The sequence below is a fragment of the Rhea americana genome, unplaced genomic scaffold, assembly GCF_003343005.1.
Source record: "Rhea americana isolate MKP2758 unplaced genomic scaffold, rheAme1 scaffold_542, whole genome shotgun sequence".
In the NCBI taxonomy this organism is placed as follows: Eukaryota; Metazoa; Chordata; class Aves; order Rheiformes; family Rheidae; genus Rhea; species Rhea americana.
This window is the reverse complement of record NW_028186693.1, coordinates 18,601-36,035: the sequence shown is the minus strand read 5'-3', so window position 1 is coordinate 36,035 and position 17,435 is coordinate 18,601. Positions and strand designations below refer to the sequence as shown.

General features: G+C 41.3%; 1 protein-coding gene across 1 annotated transcript in view; it reads right to left on the bottom strand.

Moving 5' to 3' along the window:
• LOC146588076 (cilia- and flagella-associated protein 61-like) overlaps positions 1-17,435 on the bottom strand; it is a gene marked incomplete at its 5' end in the record, with an annotated part of 91,569 nt that overhangs the window by 56,391 nt on the left and 17,743 nt on the right. The window contains one exon of the mRNA XM_085318590.1: positions 8,965-9,092. Within this exon, the coding sequence (XP_085174716.1) occupies positions 8,965-9,092 (128 nt within the window). The remainder of the gene's footprint in view (positions 1-8,964; positions 9,093-17,435) is intronic.

Here is a 17,435-nt window from a genome sequence, read left to right as displayed (position 1 = left end):
ATTTAATCTGGTTGATTTGTCAGTCTAATTTTGACAGCAGGGAATAGCTACTTCACGTAACGACTTCAATGAGGGAAATTCACACCTTTTTCTTCCCAGAACATGACTGTTCCTATTCCAGGAGGGGTCATGACACTGGGGAAACCTACCATCCGTATTCATTTCAGAAAACACTCTTCTAAATTGCTGGGAACAGAGATTAAAAGGAAGATGTTTGGTTCCAACTTCAATTTAATTATTTTCAGGAGGAAATTTCTTTAAAAGCAAAAGAAGAAAAAAGTTATCTTTTTTGTTTTAATGACACCCTAACAAAATATTTTGCCATGTTCCAATTACTTTCTCCTAATATCAAGTAAAACAAATTCCTTTCAAAAGCTTAGATGTTGATGGAACAGTGCTTTTTAATAAAGGGCTGCTTTTTCAGAAACTTGCCGGTGGTATTCTTCATGAATCCAATCAGACCGGCTTTCTTCCCAAGAAGAGCAGCAGCCCAGGCTGTGAAAGCAGCCACCAGCACTTTCAACATCTTAGCAAGAATCTCCTCAAAGAGGAAAGTGATCTTTACTTTGACCAGTGATGCTGCCGGTGTTTCTTTCTCTTCCCAACGGACAGTTCTCCACACTGGGTCTCTCCCTCCAAACATTGTACTTGACTGTTTTATTCTGCACAGCATTTGGAGGTATCTTCTTCGTTTTGCAGTCTAGCCTTTACTATCACAAGACCAAAAAACATGCCAGTAACTTAACAAGCACTACCTCGAAGATAACTACACTTTTTGCCACCACTATTTCTTCTGGAAGATGTTCCAGAACCTCTCTTTTTCATAGTGATAATTCTCTTTTAATTTCTGATCCAAACCTGTTGCAGGCCAATTTATATCCACTTGAAATGGATAACAACATCAGTCATCAGCTTAAATAGCAGCTTTCTCTCATGTTTAGGATAGACTTCATTCTTGCAAAACTTCTGTTGCCCCTGGTGTTATCACTTCATCTCTTAGTTCAATAAATATTTTCTGCTTCCTTCCTTGCTCTCCCCAAACCTGTTTCCCTCCTCTGATCCTTGCTCACGTGGTGTCTCTCTCCTTTACTGATCACTCTTCTTCAACATCCTGCTTCAAAAAAGCATTTTTCTCCAGTTTATTTTGATTCCCTTGTTAGGTAAGATTAGTTTGTTTTCTCTCTTTCTTCCTTTGAGTGATTACTCCTAGATTCACTTCTATCTTGTAATTTTAATACCTAGCTCTCTTTCTCTTTGCTCCTCTATGCTGGCTCTTTCTCCAGACAACATGATTAAAAAACATTGGCAACTTTGACATTGCTGCGCTTTAATTCTTTTATTGACTTCACCATTATTAGGTAGCTTTAGATCACTCCACTATCTTTATTCCTCCCCTGAACTTTATCAAATATATCTCTTTCCAGGTCCTTTTTTTCAAATCTCCATAACTCTTTTTTTGGAAACAAAACACCCTCCCTTCACCTTTATGCCATTACTGCATTTATCCCTTCTAACCTTCTCTTACATCCCAGCAACTGTTTTGGTCTCCTCACCTCTGTCAGCTCAGCTCTCTCTATTCTTGCATGCACCYTTCTTCTCCAGTGACTGTGGCTCTCTATTGTAATGTAGTCGAGCCTTTTGTCCTCTCTTTGACTAATTCTTCTCTACACTTTGCTTCTCAGCTGACACTGATCTTTGCAATTTTCCCTCTAAGCTCTTCCCTCTGCCCTTAACCATCGTTAAGTGTTCTTCTCAGAACACATTTTTACTCAGTATCTTGCCAGTACTTGTAAAGTGTATAATAGGCTTTGTACGTGCACCTCAGTGAAGCTCTTAAAATGTTCAAATGCTTGGACTACAACTATTGAGAGCAAACTTGTAATGCAACTTAAAACTGAGTCCAAAGTGCTAGCATATTTATATCTCTCTCCGTTATCTTAACATCACTTCARGCTCAAATGTGAGCTGCCTTACCACTTGGCACTGAGGAACCCCGTCAGCACACATTGCATTTGGGTAGCATGGGAGAAGCATAATCCAAACTGTGACTCCTCAGACAACCCAGTTGCAGGATGGTCCTTTCCAATACTAGACTATTCACCCATGATAGGTGGCATTTCCAGGATCTTGCTTATGAAAATCAAAGTGGCAAAGTCTTTATACTACGTATCTTTATGTGCTCGAACAGGAAAATCCAAAGAGCTCTTTCCCTGGCCCATGCAAAACACATAGCTCAAGCAGGCAAGTACAAACACCTATGTGGGAACATCCTTAACTACATAGTTTACAAGATCGGCACTGTCAGCCCAAATGTACGTTGGCTTTGAATCTGACCAAGCCAAAGTACCATCTACCCACTAGTGCTTTAGTGAGAGTATTTCCTTACTAAAATTTCAACTCCCACTCCATAAATATTATATTCTCTTTAAACTACAAAACACGGCAATTAGTTTTCTAGACAGAAAATGAGGTATATGGGAAGATGGCCTCGGTAGTTACGGTCTTCAGCTGTTTAAATGTAATCACCAAATAGATCCAAAATCACAGTTCAGAAGCATCAACAGCATTTTTGGCAAATAAAAATACCAGAAACTGGGCTGTATAGCTACAGTGAGGTTGAGATTTTGTCATTCTGTTTACTGCTGTATGAATGTTTCAGTGAGTAACATACAGTGCAAATTCCAGCTTGCTAATAGGACATTTTCAATCTTCTTGGCCAATCGCCTAAGTTTATTATGGCTATCTACTTTCCTCACCTCGACTTTCCATAGTATTGCAGGGGAGAATAATATTTTGACTCTTTGATATTGCTTGGTGCAGATGTGCCAGTGCTGCCTCTACGGAGCAAAAGCATGCAACCTAAAAAAGCCCACTGACATCAAAAGGGAGAAGACTCCTCTTGAATTTGATGGGCTTGAGATTTGTGTCAGCATTTTGTTCCTTGTTTATAGTCACGGACCACACCTTTTCCTCTTGATGGTGAGAACACGCAGAAAGAGAACACGCAGAAAAGTTGCACAGCTGGAGGCACCATCACAGTGCTGCATTCTCCTGACAGAAGGCAGGCAGCCTTGAAGGGACAGGAGACATAGCTGTGGCTCCGGGCCCCTCTGCCCCACAGCCCGGGCAGCACAGCTCCCTGCGCGTACCGCAGCCCTTCAGGCAAAGGAGCTCTGGCTGACGCAGCACCCCAAAGCCAGGTCCTGCCCATCTCTTTCCCCAGGCAACATGAAACTTCTCCAGTTCTCCATCCCAAACAACCTGTGCTCTGTAGCTCACAGGAAATTGAAATTACGCTGGCACGGTACAGTGATGCTACTGGCAGGCATACTCCCAGGGAAACAACCTACATAACAAAATCAGTTAAAATGCGAAAAAAATGCAGGGGAGTCCCAAACTAGCTTGACTCCGGGGAACAATCTGGCTGCAGAGCTCCACACAAGCTAACTGATCTTCCTTAGCAGTTGGGGGATCTAGATCACACAGCATGCAGCAGAGACCCACCACCTCACTCCTGTATTGTGTGCATCCCCAGCTCTCGTTGCAGTGTAAACTGCATTCATATGCTTCGCGATCCTGGCATCTGGATGGTAACACAGCAGTCCACAAAAGGAACCTTAAAATTTCCATTCATCAGTCATTTAGGAAAAAGTAAACAAGTACTTTCACGCCATCATCTTCATTTTTCAAAACACTCACACTGAATGTTAAACTATGTATCTATTAACAGGAATTAAATCTATACTAAACACTAGAGGGCAGAATCATGATGTAACCAGCCAAATTATTTTTTCTCCACTACTTCACTCATCAGAAAAAGTCCACTTTTCTTCAAAACTAACTCATGGGCAGTTTATTGACTGCTTTGAAGAGCTTAGTAGTTGAACCTCTGCAGCAGCTCTGGGTAAAAAACATTTTTAAAGCAACATCAAAAAAAATAAGAATGAACAAAATGGAAAGTACATCTCCTCTATCACTTTTAGCAGAGAATTCAGAAACCTCAGAGCAGTGTTTGCACTTGGACTGTATCTTTATTTGCTTTGGACTGCCTTGGATAGGCTGCTACCAGATGCTTTAGGCAGCCACTCTACCAAGTGCTGCGAAGAGCTGATGAAATGATCACGCTAACATCAGAGCTAGTCACCAGGCTTCTAAAAAATATAAACGGTTCTAAAATATATAAAGGATTATTCTACCAAAATCTGTTTCCAGTATCTGTTTTAATATACAAGAAGCAGCTAGGGCTATTCATACAGAAATATTAACCAAAAAGAAAACCAGCAAATTCAAAGTGTGAAAGAATAGCTTGGGCTCAGGCAAATATTTGAATGTGCTTAAAGGACAAGTATTTAAAGGTGAAATAATCTCATTTAAAGCTGAAAACAGGTTGTAACAAAAGAATATAATTATAAAATAACAACACGCTGAGGCTAATTGAGTATCAGCTTTTGGCAGAGGCATGTCAAAAGGACAATGTGGAGCCACACGCCTCTGCCATAGTTTTCAGCGTCTGGCAGCGTACGTAGTGTCTAGTATCAGGGGCGGACAGTACTCGTTGTGACCCTGACTTAATAACACGGCAAGATAGGACCTATCCTACTCGTCTCCRTCACAACTCGATCCCAATTCACTGGAAATGGGAGAGGGCAACAAAGTCTGAAGGACATGGGCTTGGCGACATCGACCACACGGTCGACCGCGACATTGTTCTGGATTTGCCTTGGTATGAAAAAGGGGGGAAAAAAAAAGGCACTCAAAAGGTAGCACATGTACATCAACTCATGTGGCGAAGACTGATAGTATAAAATGACGACGACCACGAAAGCATTCATTACATGCTAGCACTGTGATCAGCAAGTAAGCACTAACTATTTAATTAGTCAACTAATTAGTGACAGGCAACATGGAAGGCTTCAGATGTTCTCAGACAAATGCAAAGATAAAAAGCCTAATTAAACAGCAAGCATTATGCTAACTATTGCCAAACGGGACAGATGTGCAGGATATTGTGTAATACTGTGCCGCCAGATAACAGCAGTTGTTGCTGTTCTGTTAGAAATACTGCATTAAAAAAAAAAAAAAAAAAAAACTGCCATTGCTAAGCTAATCTTAGGCACCTTTAATTCAAAAACAGAGACTCTGTCCTGTAGACAAAAACTCAGGAGATTTGCAATGTTAGAGGCGCTCTAGTTCTGTTGTAAGAGAAAGATATTCAGGGTTTTAACAAAAATACGCCCAAATGCAATGGCTTTTTCTTTTTATTAATGCAAAAATTATTCTCTCCTGTGCAAATGGAAAGAGGACTATATTTCATGACACGTTCATAGCGAATTTTGTGATTGTGGTTGCCATTCACTTACTGCTATTTCGTATAGCGCATTATGCATACTTCCCATGTCCTCAGAGACTAAGTCATTGTTTACACCAGTGGTTGGATTAAGAAGGTTTTCAAAATCAGGGATTAAAAAGGGCTTTTCCCTGTAATCAGAAGACAATAACACTTTCCGCAGCTATATGCAAAGAGGTGGATAAAAAGCTAATTGGCTCCCAGCGCTGGAACCAAGGACAAGATACTGCCGCGAGCGCATTTCAGCGCTCCTGCAGCCAAGCTTGCAGCGCCTGCTGCGCTGGGCCCCAAGGCTGCTCGCGACTCACCCTCCAGAAGCAGCTAGAAAGGCTAATTTTGAATTACACGCTACTCCAGCCCAACCCCGCTGCCGTGGTTGAGTGATGCGTTACTCCCCTGCGCATCATTCATGTTGACTCATATTCTAGAGTCACGAAAACAGATTTTGCATTGGAAAATCACGTTCAGATACAAAAGTCCAGGGCGAATGTTTAAAATGAGCTTTTCATTTATACACGGAATCTGCGTATACTATTTTTGAAAAGTTCTGTTAGTCTTAAGGCAGGCTCCTCTTGACCGATGATGACTTTCTGAGGTTAGCAGCCCACATTACAACGAACACAAGTGTGGGCCGGGCGTACATTTGCATGACTATCTGCCCGGCTGGTCGCTCTATATATACATTTACAGCATTTTTGCGCTGTCCTGTGAAATGCCCGATGCCACCCGGGCTGGCTGGTGGCTGGAGCAGCGAGAATGTTGAATGTCCCTGGAAAAACCACGGGAACGCGCTGCCTCAGACAGACGCCCGGGGAAGCACAGAGTCCTCGTTATTATTTCAGTGTTTAATGAAAAGCGTATTTCTTCAGCCTCAAGTCGCAATCACTTGTAAAATCTAGTTCTAATAATCATTATGGAGGTAARCGAATTACATTTGGGTGTTTCCATGGTGACTGCTAATGTAAAATAATTAAGTACGAAGTATAATGAGGCGAAAACTACTTCCTCTTTTTAAAGATTAGGGGTGTACAAATTGATTCAATCTAGCTATTTTTAATGCATGCAACCTTTGCAAAGAGTATTAGAAAATTACGAGTAAGTTAAGCTAAATTGTGTTAAAAGGTCTCCACAACGATCGGGAGACTTGCTTCATCTGCTGCTCATGTGAAAACTAAAACTGAAATCTTTCTTAAACCCATACATAGACTAACCCGAATTCTGTAACATTTTGCACCGAGTACCGCCTGCTCGCTTTTGGAGCTCTCGGAGCAATACTCGATGGCTCGTGAATGCGAGCGCTCCATTTGCAGGGAGCTGAAGACAAGCGTGCTTCTCCGCACAAGAAGGACGTGTCCTGCAGGAACCCTTCGTTGGACCAGGCTTCCAACAACACTGCTGCCTGAAAAGCCTGGGCTGAGGTTAAATCCCAGAAGCGTAAAGGTTCTCCCCACAGACGTGATGCTATCTCTACATCCCGTTCACTGCCAGAAGGCAGCTCCTGGCTGAGGCACTTGGATCTAAGCTCCAACTTTATAGCCTTTCTGTCTGATCTTGGCAAAATACACTGTCTTAACTTCTGCTCCTCATTCATAAAACAGGTACAGCTAGGCTTTGTTTTCCCCTCACAGTGTTTTATACTGGCTAACAGCTCCAAAATACGTTTTTAAGTGGACTTTGAACGGGACTGAAAGTCTAAAGGGTGCCGAGGGCAAGAGGATGAGAAGAAAATGTTCATTTCAAGAGAGAGGCTCCATAGGAAAAAGCCAGGGACCAATAAAAAAATGAGCAAGAATCAGATATTTTTCTTTACTGCTCTATTAATTTAATAACATCCACTTCCCTTGCTGTATTGATATTTTAATTTGTGATGTCTCTAACGGTTGTAGGAATACTGAACTTTTAGCTTAACAGAAAAAATGGGCAAACTTTTCCATTTCCTATCCACCCTAAAAACACCAAACTCCCTTTGTGCAACAAGCACTTTGTTGTCGCAATCACATTCAAGATTGGAGTTTTATATTAATTTTGTAATCTTTTCAGGGCATTTCTAGTATAACTTTAGGTACATCTAATCTATGCAGAAAATAAGTGCATAAAAGGAGTTTCATTCTCACATACATAATCTGACCTTCTGATTAAACCCCCCAAAATCGGTATGGAGATGTACTGGAATAGAAGGAGTAAGCAGTGCTATCTCAGAGAGAGGGTCACTGGAGAAGGGGGGCTCCAAGATAAACCTCCTTTCTTGCTACCCGCACATTCATTCATACAACCTGTAGCGATAATAAATCGCAGGGATATTTTGTTTTGCTTTGCAATTAACCTACAAGCTCTACATAAATATGTAAAGCATACAGAAACATGAAATGATGAGGCAAGTAGTTGTCATATTGGAAGTGTGTTATCATGAACCATGATGCCTGTTTTGCTATATCCAATAGTCACAGTCATCATGTAATAAATTTTCTACAACCGTTCAATAAACTTCATATAACCTGAATCTGACCTAAGTTCTGTTCACATAGACCTGCTATTTTCTATTCTTATTAATAGAATAGAAAAGCACTGGCACTTAAGACTGGATGGGACCATCAGATCATCGGTTCTGATTTCCTCCAGACCATAGCACGTTGTCCCAGTGTCCAAAGCTATGAAGAAATGCGTGCAGACCCAGTCTTTTCTCCATCTCATCATAAGAGCCAGTGCAAATGAGAAACTGAAAATACCACTGGTGGGTAGCTGAAGGTACTGAAATGTATATCCATTTTTTTTTTTTTTTTATTTTGCTCCATCATGAACTATTTGGTCCAAAATGAGTGCTTAAATATGCCAGTGAAAAAGCTATGACTTAACTGGACCTGAAAAAACATTTGTGCTTAACTTTGGAAAGTCCCTAAAACAACTAAACTTGATACATCCAGAGGTTTACTCTAGCTCAGAGTGGCAGATATTAAACAGCTGCGCACATTTTTTTCCCCTTTTCAGTCAGTTCATACAGCTGATTTACAATTTCATGCAATTTTATGGTTCCAGAACACTCCCAAACACGACGAGACTCATCAGAACGAAAGGTACGGTACTTCTTGCTTAAAGGCATTAAAGTGAGATCAGGACTGAGCTTTCGCTGGATATTCTTCCACAGCTCCGAAAACAATATATCATAATGAGGTAAAGGAATGGAGGGATTCAGACACATTGGTTTGTGCTTCCACTGGGCAGAATTAGTTTTAAAGATCAGCAGTACTTTGGTGTACGTATGAAGGGCTATGAACTTCATCTCCATCTCTGGTAGCTTTGTATAAGAACAGCGGTCAAAGGGATTTCAAGTACACTGCGGTGGCATTTGCATTTGCAATGTGCCTTCACTTTGAGGCCATGCTCAGCCAACGCTATTAGCACTTCTGATTTCCAGAGCCAGTCAGGATGGAGATGCTTCTGTCTTTACATCTGCAGCTTTGACGCTTACAGCTTTAACATCTTGTATTTGGATACAGGCTCAAAGCACATTGCTGTTTTTGCAAAAGGAATGGCCCATGCTGAATCTTAAATGGAGGGCGCAAGCCCTTTCGGAAAGGTCGCACATTCTTCTCAGTAAAGGAAGCCGAATAAAAACTTACCAAAAAATAAGCGTTTCCAGAAAAGAGATGCCAACATTGGATGCACCAACCACCACAATTCTAGTGTTGATAGACACTTTAGATTCCAGTGTCAGCTTTCGATTTATGTAATTCAGAGCATAACCCAACTGTAAAAGAAATGCACAATGACACAAAAATACATTAAAAAACAAAACAAAACAAAACAAAACAAAACTCTGCCAGGAATCATTAAGCCATTAGTAATACATTACCTTGCATTCATAGAAAACTTATTATGGCTCACTGACATGACCAACATTAGGAAGTTCTAAAAATGTCAAAATATATGCATCTTTAATAGGTCACAGAAAACTAGCAGGGCTTAATGGCCTGGCTTCTCTTGGAAAGGAGGCCATGGAGTCTTTGTAAGAGAGGCTGAAGTACTGCTTCCCTGTAATTTACTACCATTTAGCTAACACCTGGGGAGCAGATATTTATTTACATGATGTTGAGACCATTTTTGTACCTTCTGGAACAATTTTTTCTCTTGCTGTTTTATTCATGGAAATGGTGTTACTTGTAAATTAATTAAGATCTTATATCTTGAATGCCTTTGTGGGCTCAATTAGCACATTGGAAACCCTCTCTCTCTCCCAAAATGATGAAATTAATCATCATCTTTGTTAAATCTAGTAGAACATTGAAAACCAAGCTATCAAATGGGCAAATTAGCACAATGCCACTGAGATCAATATTCTGGCCAAAAACCTTGCTATAAATAAGTTCATTAGCAGCTTCCCAGATTCCATTATTCTAATACATACAGTGGCAGAGACAATAAACTCCATGTATATTTTATTGGTGCCTCTAGGTTTTGCTAGCGAACCGAAAGATTACAGAAAAAAAAAAAAAAACACTCAAGATAGAAAGGGTCAAGAGATAATAGTGCATTTGATAGAAATACTTCTTCTTTCACCCTGGATTATATATAGTTTTCAAATTTCTAACGAAAGACAGAAAGGCGTTTTCCATTGTGAAGCACAACACACTTGGCACCTTTGTTACTGCTTTGGGCTGTACTCATTTCACCGAATGCATAATTGTAGATTCACAGACGCACTGAAGGGAGAAATAGAAAACAGAGCTGCTTCTATTATTTGTCAGACACTCTTCTCCTCCTATATGTTTTTGCAGTGTCACTTATTTCAGGAAGAAATCTAAGACTTCTAACAGGTCTTCCTCTATTAGTAATAAGAGACAGAGGGTTAAAAACTTCAAGTCCTCTGAATTTCTCCTACAAAATTACAGCAGAAATATGCTCTCTACGTATTAGTTGGCAGAATAAATTTAACACAGAAGATTAAGCATTGCACTGTAAAGCTGTTGCAATGACAYTGGCCTTCTCAAGAAGCGTTGGGGCGCTGAGAGTCCCGAGAGACCTGTGGTACCGCATCTTTGCGATCGCGGCGCCGCGCTGCCGAGAGCGCAGCAAGGTCGGACTGCCGCAGGCGGGGGACGGTGCGCTGCCCACCGCGCCGCAGCGCTTCCTCGCATCTCGCCCAAGGGAGAGGAGGTCGACTGCTTGCAAACCCTCATCGCTGCCCGGCAGATGATTTAAAATGTTGCAGGGTTAAACGTGCGGTATGGTCAGGCAACCTTTTATTTATTTATTTATTTATTTATTTTTACTGCCAGACAAACGTTCTTCCGCTTGCAGTCCTTCACAGTGCAACGATGACATCCAGTGGCGAGCCACATCAATCTCAGCGGCTGGACTCCGCTAAGAAAATTCCAGAAAATATCCTACATAAAAAAAATATCATGGCCCGTGGTGAGCTGCTTACTTCCGGAGTCGTGTGTCAGAAATCGAGCACCCTAACAACGGAGAAATGGTGTGACTAATCAGGACTAAGCCGCAGAGCAGACCATAACGCTGCCAAAATTCTTGTGATATATATAACATACAAGTTTCTACTAACAAACTAGCAGGTTTAACAACCTAACCTCTTAAACGGGATTTTCTCAGTGTCATCAGGTTCAATGGGACAGTTAACTTGGAAATCGGTTCCATCAAGAAAAAAAAAATAGAAGGAATTTCAGCTACTGCGGCTCTTCCAGAATCTATCTGGCAATTCGCCCCCCCTGCCCCGCAAGCAGAGGAATTTTATTGTGGTCCTGAAAGCAGTCGTGACGCTTTGGGGGCTATGTAAATGGGGAGAGCATTGGTAGTTGAGATTTCTAGCTGCCTCATTGGTGCGACTCCCGTGAAATAACCCCAAATATAATTCCTGAACACCTAAGCACCTGCCCTACAAAAACTGCCCCTTGTCTCCTTCCCAGTTACGCTCACCTATGTGTGTGTGCGCGCGATGAATCAAGGCCACCTTCGCCACCGGCCGGGGGCTGAGTGTTACTTGCTTGTGACCAAGGAGCTGCCAGAGGCACACAGCAAACTTGTTGCAAACATGGGGAGTACCCACACCCATCCGGACTACCAGTCCAGGGGTTATTTTTGTTGGGCTGAAAGAAATGCTCGCACAAAGAGGGCGCGCTGGATTTGGGACCTACCGAAGGCTCCCGTGGAAAGGCCTACACGTTGCAAACGCTCTTCTAGCAAAATAACTCCCTCGGATAAACATCATCTGCAAAACTCGGGCAGCAAGCTAAGTGTCATTACCTATGTAACAAATACTCCTTCACTCTGCAGATCAGGATTTTGAGAAGCTTTTTCCAATTAGAGGCTGCACATGCAGAGAGCTGTACCTTTCTAAAAAAGCAATGCCTTCTGGGGAAAAAGTATTATGTGGTTTTTACTGAAAGGTGGCTTTTAATCGAATTAATAAAATGGTAAAAGGAACACAGAGAGAAACTTCTTCTAATGTATCTAATCAACCAAAATAACTAGACAGGAATGTCAGCAGCTAATAGGATAAACCAAATAGACCTTACAGCAATACAGCCATCTCCTTCCACTGCAGTGCTGTTGTATTTTCTTTTTTAATGTACTCCAACAATGAAATAGAAACAGTAATACAATTTGCTAGGGAAGGGTTCTGCCTAATTTATGAAACGGCTTCTGTATCACTGATGCGAAGGCAGCGTATGAGTAGAATATAAGCGGTTTTGTTCACTGTGCAACGGCCCCAACACCAACAGCTGTCAGGCTTCAGAAATCACCTTTCTAAYGGCTAAGTACGCTAAATGGCCCCTGGGAGTAAGGAATTAGGTGGATTGGTCCCATAATACCACCTTATTTTAACAAAACGTCAGGACAAATGACTACATATGTCCCCCCAGAGGAGTAATCAGCCATCATAATTGATAGGTCAGTCGCAAGCTCCAACTTGTTTATTTTGTGCCCAATCTACGAAATAAAACATTCGTCACCAAGTCGAGGGCGGAGCGCGATTACTGCCATCGTTCAAGAGGCACACGCCGCTCCGGAAGGAAAGCGGTTTCTTGGGTTATCAAAACGCGTCAGCAGCGTCTGTCTTTCCTTCCCCTTTGCCTGCGAGGGCAGAGCGCCCCGCAAGCGCTTCCAGTCCTGCTGCCGGGGCAAAGGTGCCTTGCTGCTCTCGCATGCCAGCGGCCACCTCCACCCACCTACAGCCCACCGCACTTTACACCTCCATTACAACCGCTTACGCAGCTCTCCGAACACGCTGCTGGAAACACCAACGCTGCCTGCAAATCACGTCTTGCATCCGTGATCTCACAGCATGGTATGTGCCAGAATAAGATATTTGACAGTCCCCACATCCTTCTGCCCTATTTAACCAGCTGGGGGAAAAAAAAACAAACCTTAAAATAATTGCTTGCTTTTAGCAAACACGTTTGTATGCATTTTCTCCTTTGCACTTTCAAACCAGGTGAAGCACGTGCATACATTACAGATGTCCAATGTAGCTATCGCGTTTGCATATTGCCTGGAAATGTATTCATTGTCGGTTTATTCATCAGTATATTCATAAAGGAATATCAATATTCATCACTGACAGCACAAGCTCAGATGGAGACTATTCCGTAGATTCTGTTTTTAAAAATTGGACCCTGTGCTAACTAGAGGATTTCTAGAAATAGTTATTGTAGTGTTCTAAAATAGCTCCAGTTTTAGATAAAATGTCACTTCCAATTAAACATAAAAAACTGGAAACTGGGAGCACACAAAAATGAAAAGAAACAAGTTGGACAGAATTTTTTCCAACTTTGAGCAAAAAGAAACAGTAGGATGTTCTGAATTGAGTATTCATAAATATATCCTAATAAAAGAAAAAAAAAAGAAGTGTGTCAAGGAAAGCTGTTACAGTCATCACTAGAACTGTTCATACAGAGACTCAATAAAACAAAGCAGCAGAGTTTGGACTTGGTTTTATCAGACACCAAGACCTGGGCCTTATCCAGGTAAAAACCACTGAAGTGCTCGCTTAATTTTAAGCATGTGAAAGTGCCACTGAATTCAAGAGTACTCTTCAGGGTACTAAAGCTAAACATCGGACTGACTGATTTATTGTGTACTCAGCATCTTCAGAGATCCTTTATTAACTACAGGAAGGAGTAGTGAGTTGCTTGGATGGACTTTCCCAGCCTCATTTTATAGGAATCGAAGCCTGTCTGCAATGCTTTTGTTTTAATTTAGCATTTGTCACTGAGAAAACTGTACGATAGTTACCRCTAAACGGGTTGTATGCAGTTTGAACCCTGCTACTGTAAAAGCCATCAGAGGGAGTGCAAAATGATTAACAAACCCATTCCCAGATCCRTGCTGAGGTCAGCGATAGCGGCAGGCAAACAAAAAACTGAACAAACAGAGCTATTTTAATTTCAAGCTCCATTTGAATCACAAGAAAAAAAAATCAGTGTTTACCAAGGTGATATGAACAAAAATTATTGGAAAACACATGCTTTTTCAGCTTCCATTAAGATAAGAAAAACCCTCCTACATTCCAAAAAGTCTCGTTAGAAATATCTGTAAACATGCTTTCAAATGGTGTTTCCAAGCCTTCACAGATTTACACAAACACCAGAAGCAGAAGGGAAAGGAAAAAGAAAGAGAAGCACATCTGTGAAGAAGAACGCAACCTGAATCATTCTCTTCTTCGACAAAGAACCATTTCTCAGTTAACTGTGACCCTATAAAACAAATGTTTGCAATGATAATTCCTAGCCTTTATATAATATTTTTCATCTATAGAGCTCAAAGACCTTTATAAATGAAGTCAGGATTATTATGGCAGTCTTCAGATGGGGAAATGCTCACCTTCAGCGTTCTGGAAAAACACACCCTATAGAGTGAAGGCCATTCCTATGCCAACCCCTGTGAAGCCAGGGATTTGCTGTGAAACTCCAAAAAGTAGGGTAGGAGAGCAGAGCATGGACACGTACATTTAGCCTACTTGCAGAACCACTGCCACAATGGTAAGAAACTGTTCTTTTTTCCTTTGGCTTCCCAGCCCAAGGAGGGCTGGACAGTGTATACTTGAATAAAGATCATACAACTGTTTGCTGCTCAGCTTCAAAGAACAAGTGGCTAAAGTCTAATCTGTGTCATTTCCAAAAAGAGTTCAATTCTTCCATGCTTTTCAGGAAGGACAGTGCGGTGCAGGAAGGCGTGTTGCAAGGCACTTCTTCCAAGCCACTCCTGCTGGCGAGTGGGTGAAGCACAGGGCTGGATCTCATGGCTTGTTTCCCCACATTTTAAGATAAAGAAAATTGCTTTATGGAGGTCACAATTCTCATCTTTTTTTTTTTTTTTTTTTTTTAAGTTGCTAACCCTCTGAGGGCAGTCCCAGTTTCCCAATTCATCTTGGCTTGTTGTTTGTTTCTGTCCCATAAGGTACTTTTGGCTGGGATGGGAGTAGGCAATATCTACAATTTGCTAAGATTCAAGAAATACTTGAAAATATATTAACATCTAGGAACTTCAGCCTCAAACACCTTCCAGGTATTATTGAGCTGGACTCTTCTGGACTCCCAGTGTAAATGTGAAAATACAGGAGAGGCTGGGCCGGATGACTTTTGATCCTGTAAGCCTAAAGTTCATCAACTGTCACAGGTTTACTCCATGTGACATCAAGGAGCTATAGCAATTTAACCCAAGTGAGGATCTAGCTGTGCCTGAAGGCACAACAGCAAAGCTGGAGCTTGCAGTCATCATACAGACTCCACTGGTGCAATGCCAGAATCAGAAGTCCTTTCAAAGAACCACCTCCATAAACTAGGAGTCTACATAACAGAGTAATATATCTTGCCATTTGCTGGAGAAAGGGATGCCTGCGAGGATGCCGTGACTTGCCAAMGGTCTGCACCAGAAATAAACCACTTCGGGAAGAAGCTGGTAGTCTCAATGAGTCTCTGAAGAGAGCCATTGGAGTAGACATTGAGCCAATCTGTAGGGGCAGCTAAATCTGGGCCACCAGCCACCATCTGGCCCAGGGCTGCTGAGCAGAGCAGGATGTGGGTGGTGCCAAGCCCATCCCAGGCCATGCTGTGCTGTGTCACTCCAGGCCACTAAGAGATGGTGGCATTGGAGAGAGCACCATCTCTGCACCAAAATCAAAGTGATAGTGCTCTGCGTTCTTGCCTGGGGAAGATTGGAGCCTGGAGGATCAAATGAATATGCAAATGCTTTCCAGCCATCAGAGCTGACAGGCAAGTCTTCGAATYCTACTTTTAGAGAAGCTGGCATCTACCATCCTGAACTAAAGAAGTTTATAATTAATGGCAAAACATTAATTAATTCCAAGTGAATCTGAGCATAAATGGGTATCAAAAACAGTTTTCTATGCTAGGGCCAGGGTCTGATCAGCCAAAGATCACCATCGACTTAAAAAATGTCTCCTTAACTTCACAGTCATACGGAATGAACAAAGTGAAATTAGGAACTACCCATAAACAGCAAAATTGCATGTAATGGAAACTATCACTAACATTTCTTGGTTTTAAATTGCCTTCTTCCAGAATGAAAGGCAGGACTTTCTTAAGCTTTGATTTTAAGGAACACCTGCCTCATCTGTCTGGTTCAGCTGCAAGAGGCACAAAGCAGACCCTGTGAACATGCCTGCCGGGACTTAGCTGCAAACGTCTCACGACACCGCCTGGCTCAGGAAGGTTCCCCTCTGGGGACTTCTCTTGAGAGAAGTAAAGCCACGGCTTCTAGTAACAGGTAGTACTAGCAAACACCACCACAGCATATCACGATTATCCCAATACCCATTTCAAAACAAGACCGGTCTGCTTTGGAAAGGGAGAAGATGGAAGCACCTCTGTCTATTGTACCTTCTCTGCCCGAGTTGCACAGGGCAACATAAATGGGCATTTTCCTCAAGTACTGAATTCACTGAAAAATGTAAGACACATCTGAAGTTATAAGCTTTAAAAGTAAAATTTAAAAACCAGAGCAAGCAATGTCACATTTCATACTGAAAATAATGAACACCACATTACTAAATAACAGTACCAGGATACAAGGGGAGATTGATTTGCAACTTACTGTAGCAGAGTAGTATTTTAGTGACAGCAGTTACAGTTCTTATTTAATACTGAACATTGCTTTTCTTTGGAAAAAATATCCATTCGCTCCTTGCAAGCTGGAATTTTGCTACTTGCACAAACAATTTACAAAGTCTTTGAAAAATCTTTAATTAAACAGTATGCCCTGTTTTTAGGCAGCCATGGCTACTTTAGTTTGGTCTAAATGTCATTAACACCTGTATAATACTGACATCATGCTTTCAAAATAAAGATAGGTCATCTTACTTTTAATTTCACACATGCACATAAGTGGTAAACATTCAGAGCATTCCTGCTAATGATGCCATCTGGTGCCTCCCGTAATTGTGTAATACTCAGCCTTCCAAACAAGATGTAATGGCAGCAACGCACAAAACCCACCGACATTTACAGTAAGGAAATTTATTATCAGCAATCAGTTCAGAAAAGATGTGTTTGCATGACTACTGGTGCTATAAAATCATCACCTTTACCAAGCAGGTGGAAGTACAATAAATAATGGATTTTAATCCATGCATGTACTATAAAAGCATTAAAAATTCATTATTCAGGCACAATAGCATCTTAAGCAACAGTTACTTCTTTAAAAATTAATATTGCTTTCCTGGTTAAATGAAAACTATACACGTCATGCAGTTGTTTGTAATACCGATTCATTCATATACAAACTATTACATGTAGGAATGCCCTGTTTTAACCTGAATATATCATTCTAGATATTCAAAAATGAGGGAATTCTTTTGCCATTCTACATAGGCTTTTTTGCCATACCATCTTAGTGATATGAGGCTTTGCAGAACAAAAATCACTTTTCTGTTTTAGCTGCTTTAAGCACATTGCAGTGCCTCACTTCAATCCATACAGAATTGAAACCAAGCCAAAATGAAACCTCCTATTACGACAGATTTTCTCCAAAATCAAAATATACTTTTCTCTAGTGCAGACTGCTATAAAGTAAAATAGCTCCAGCAGCTTTTCTTAACTGCTGCTCATAATTCAAT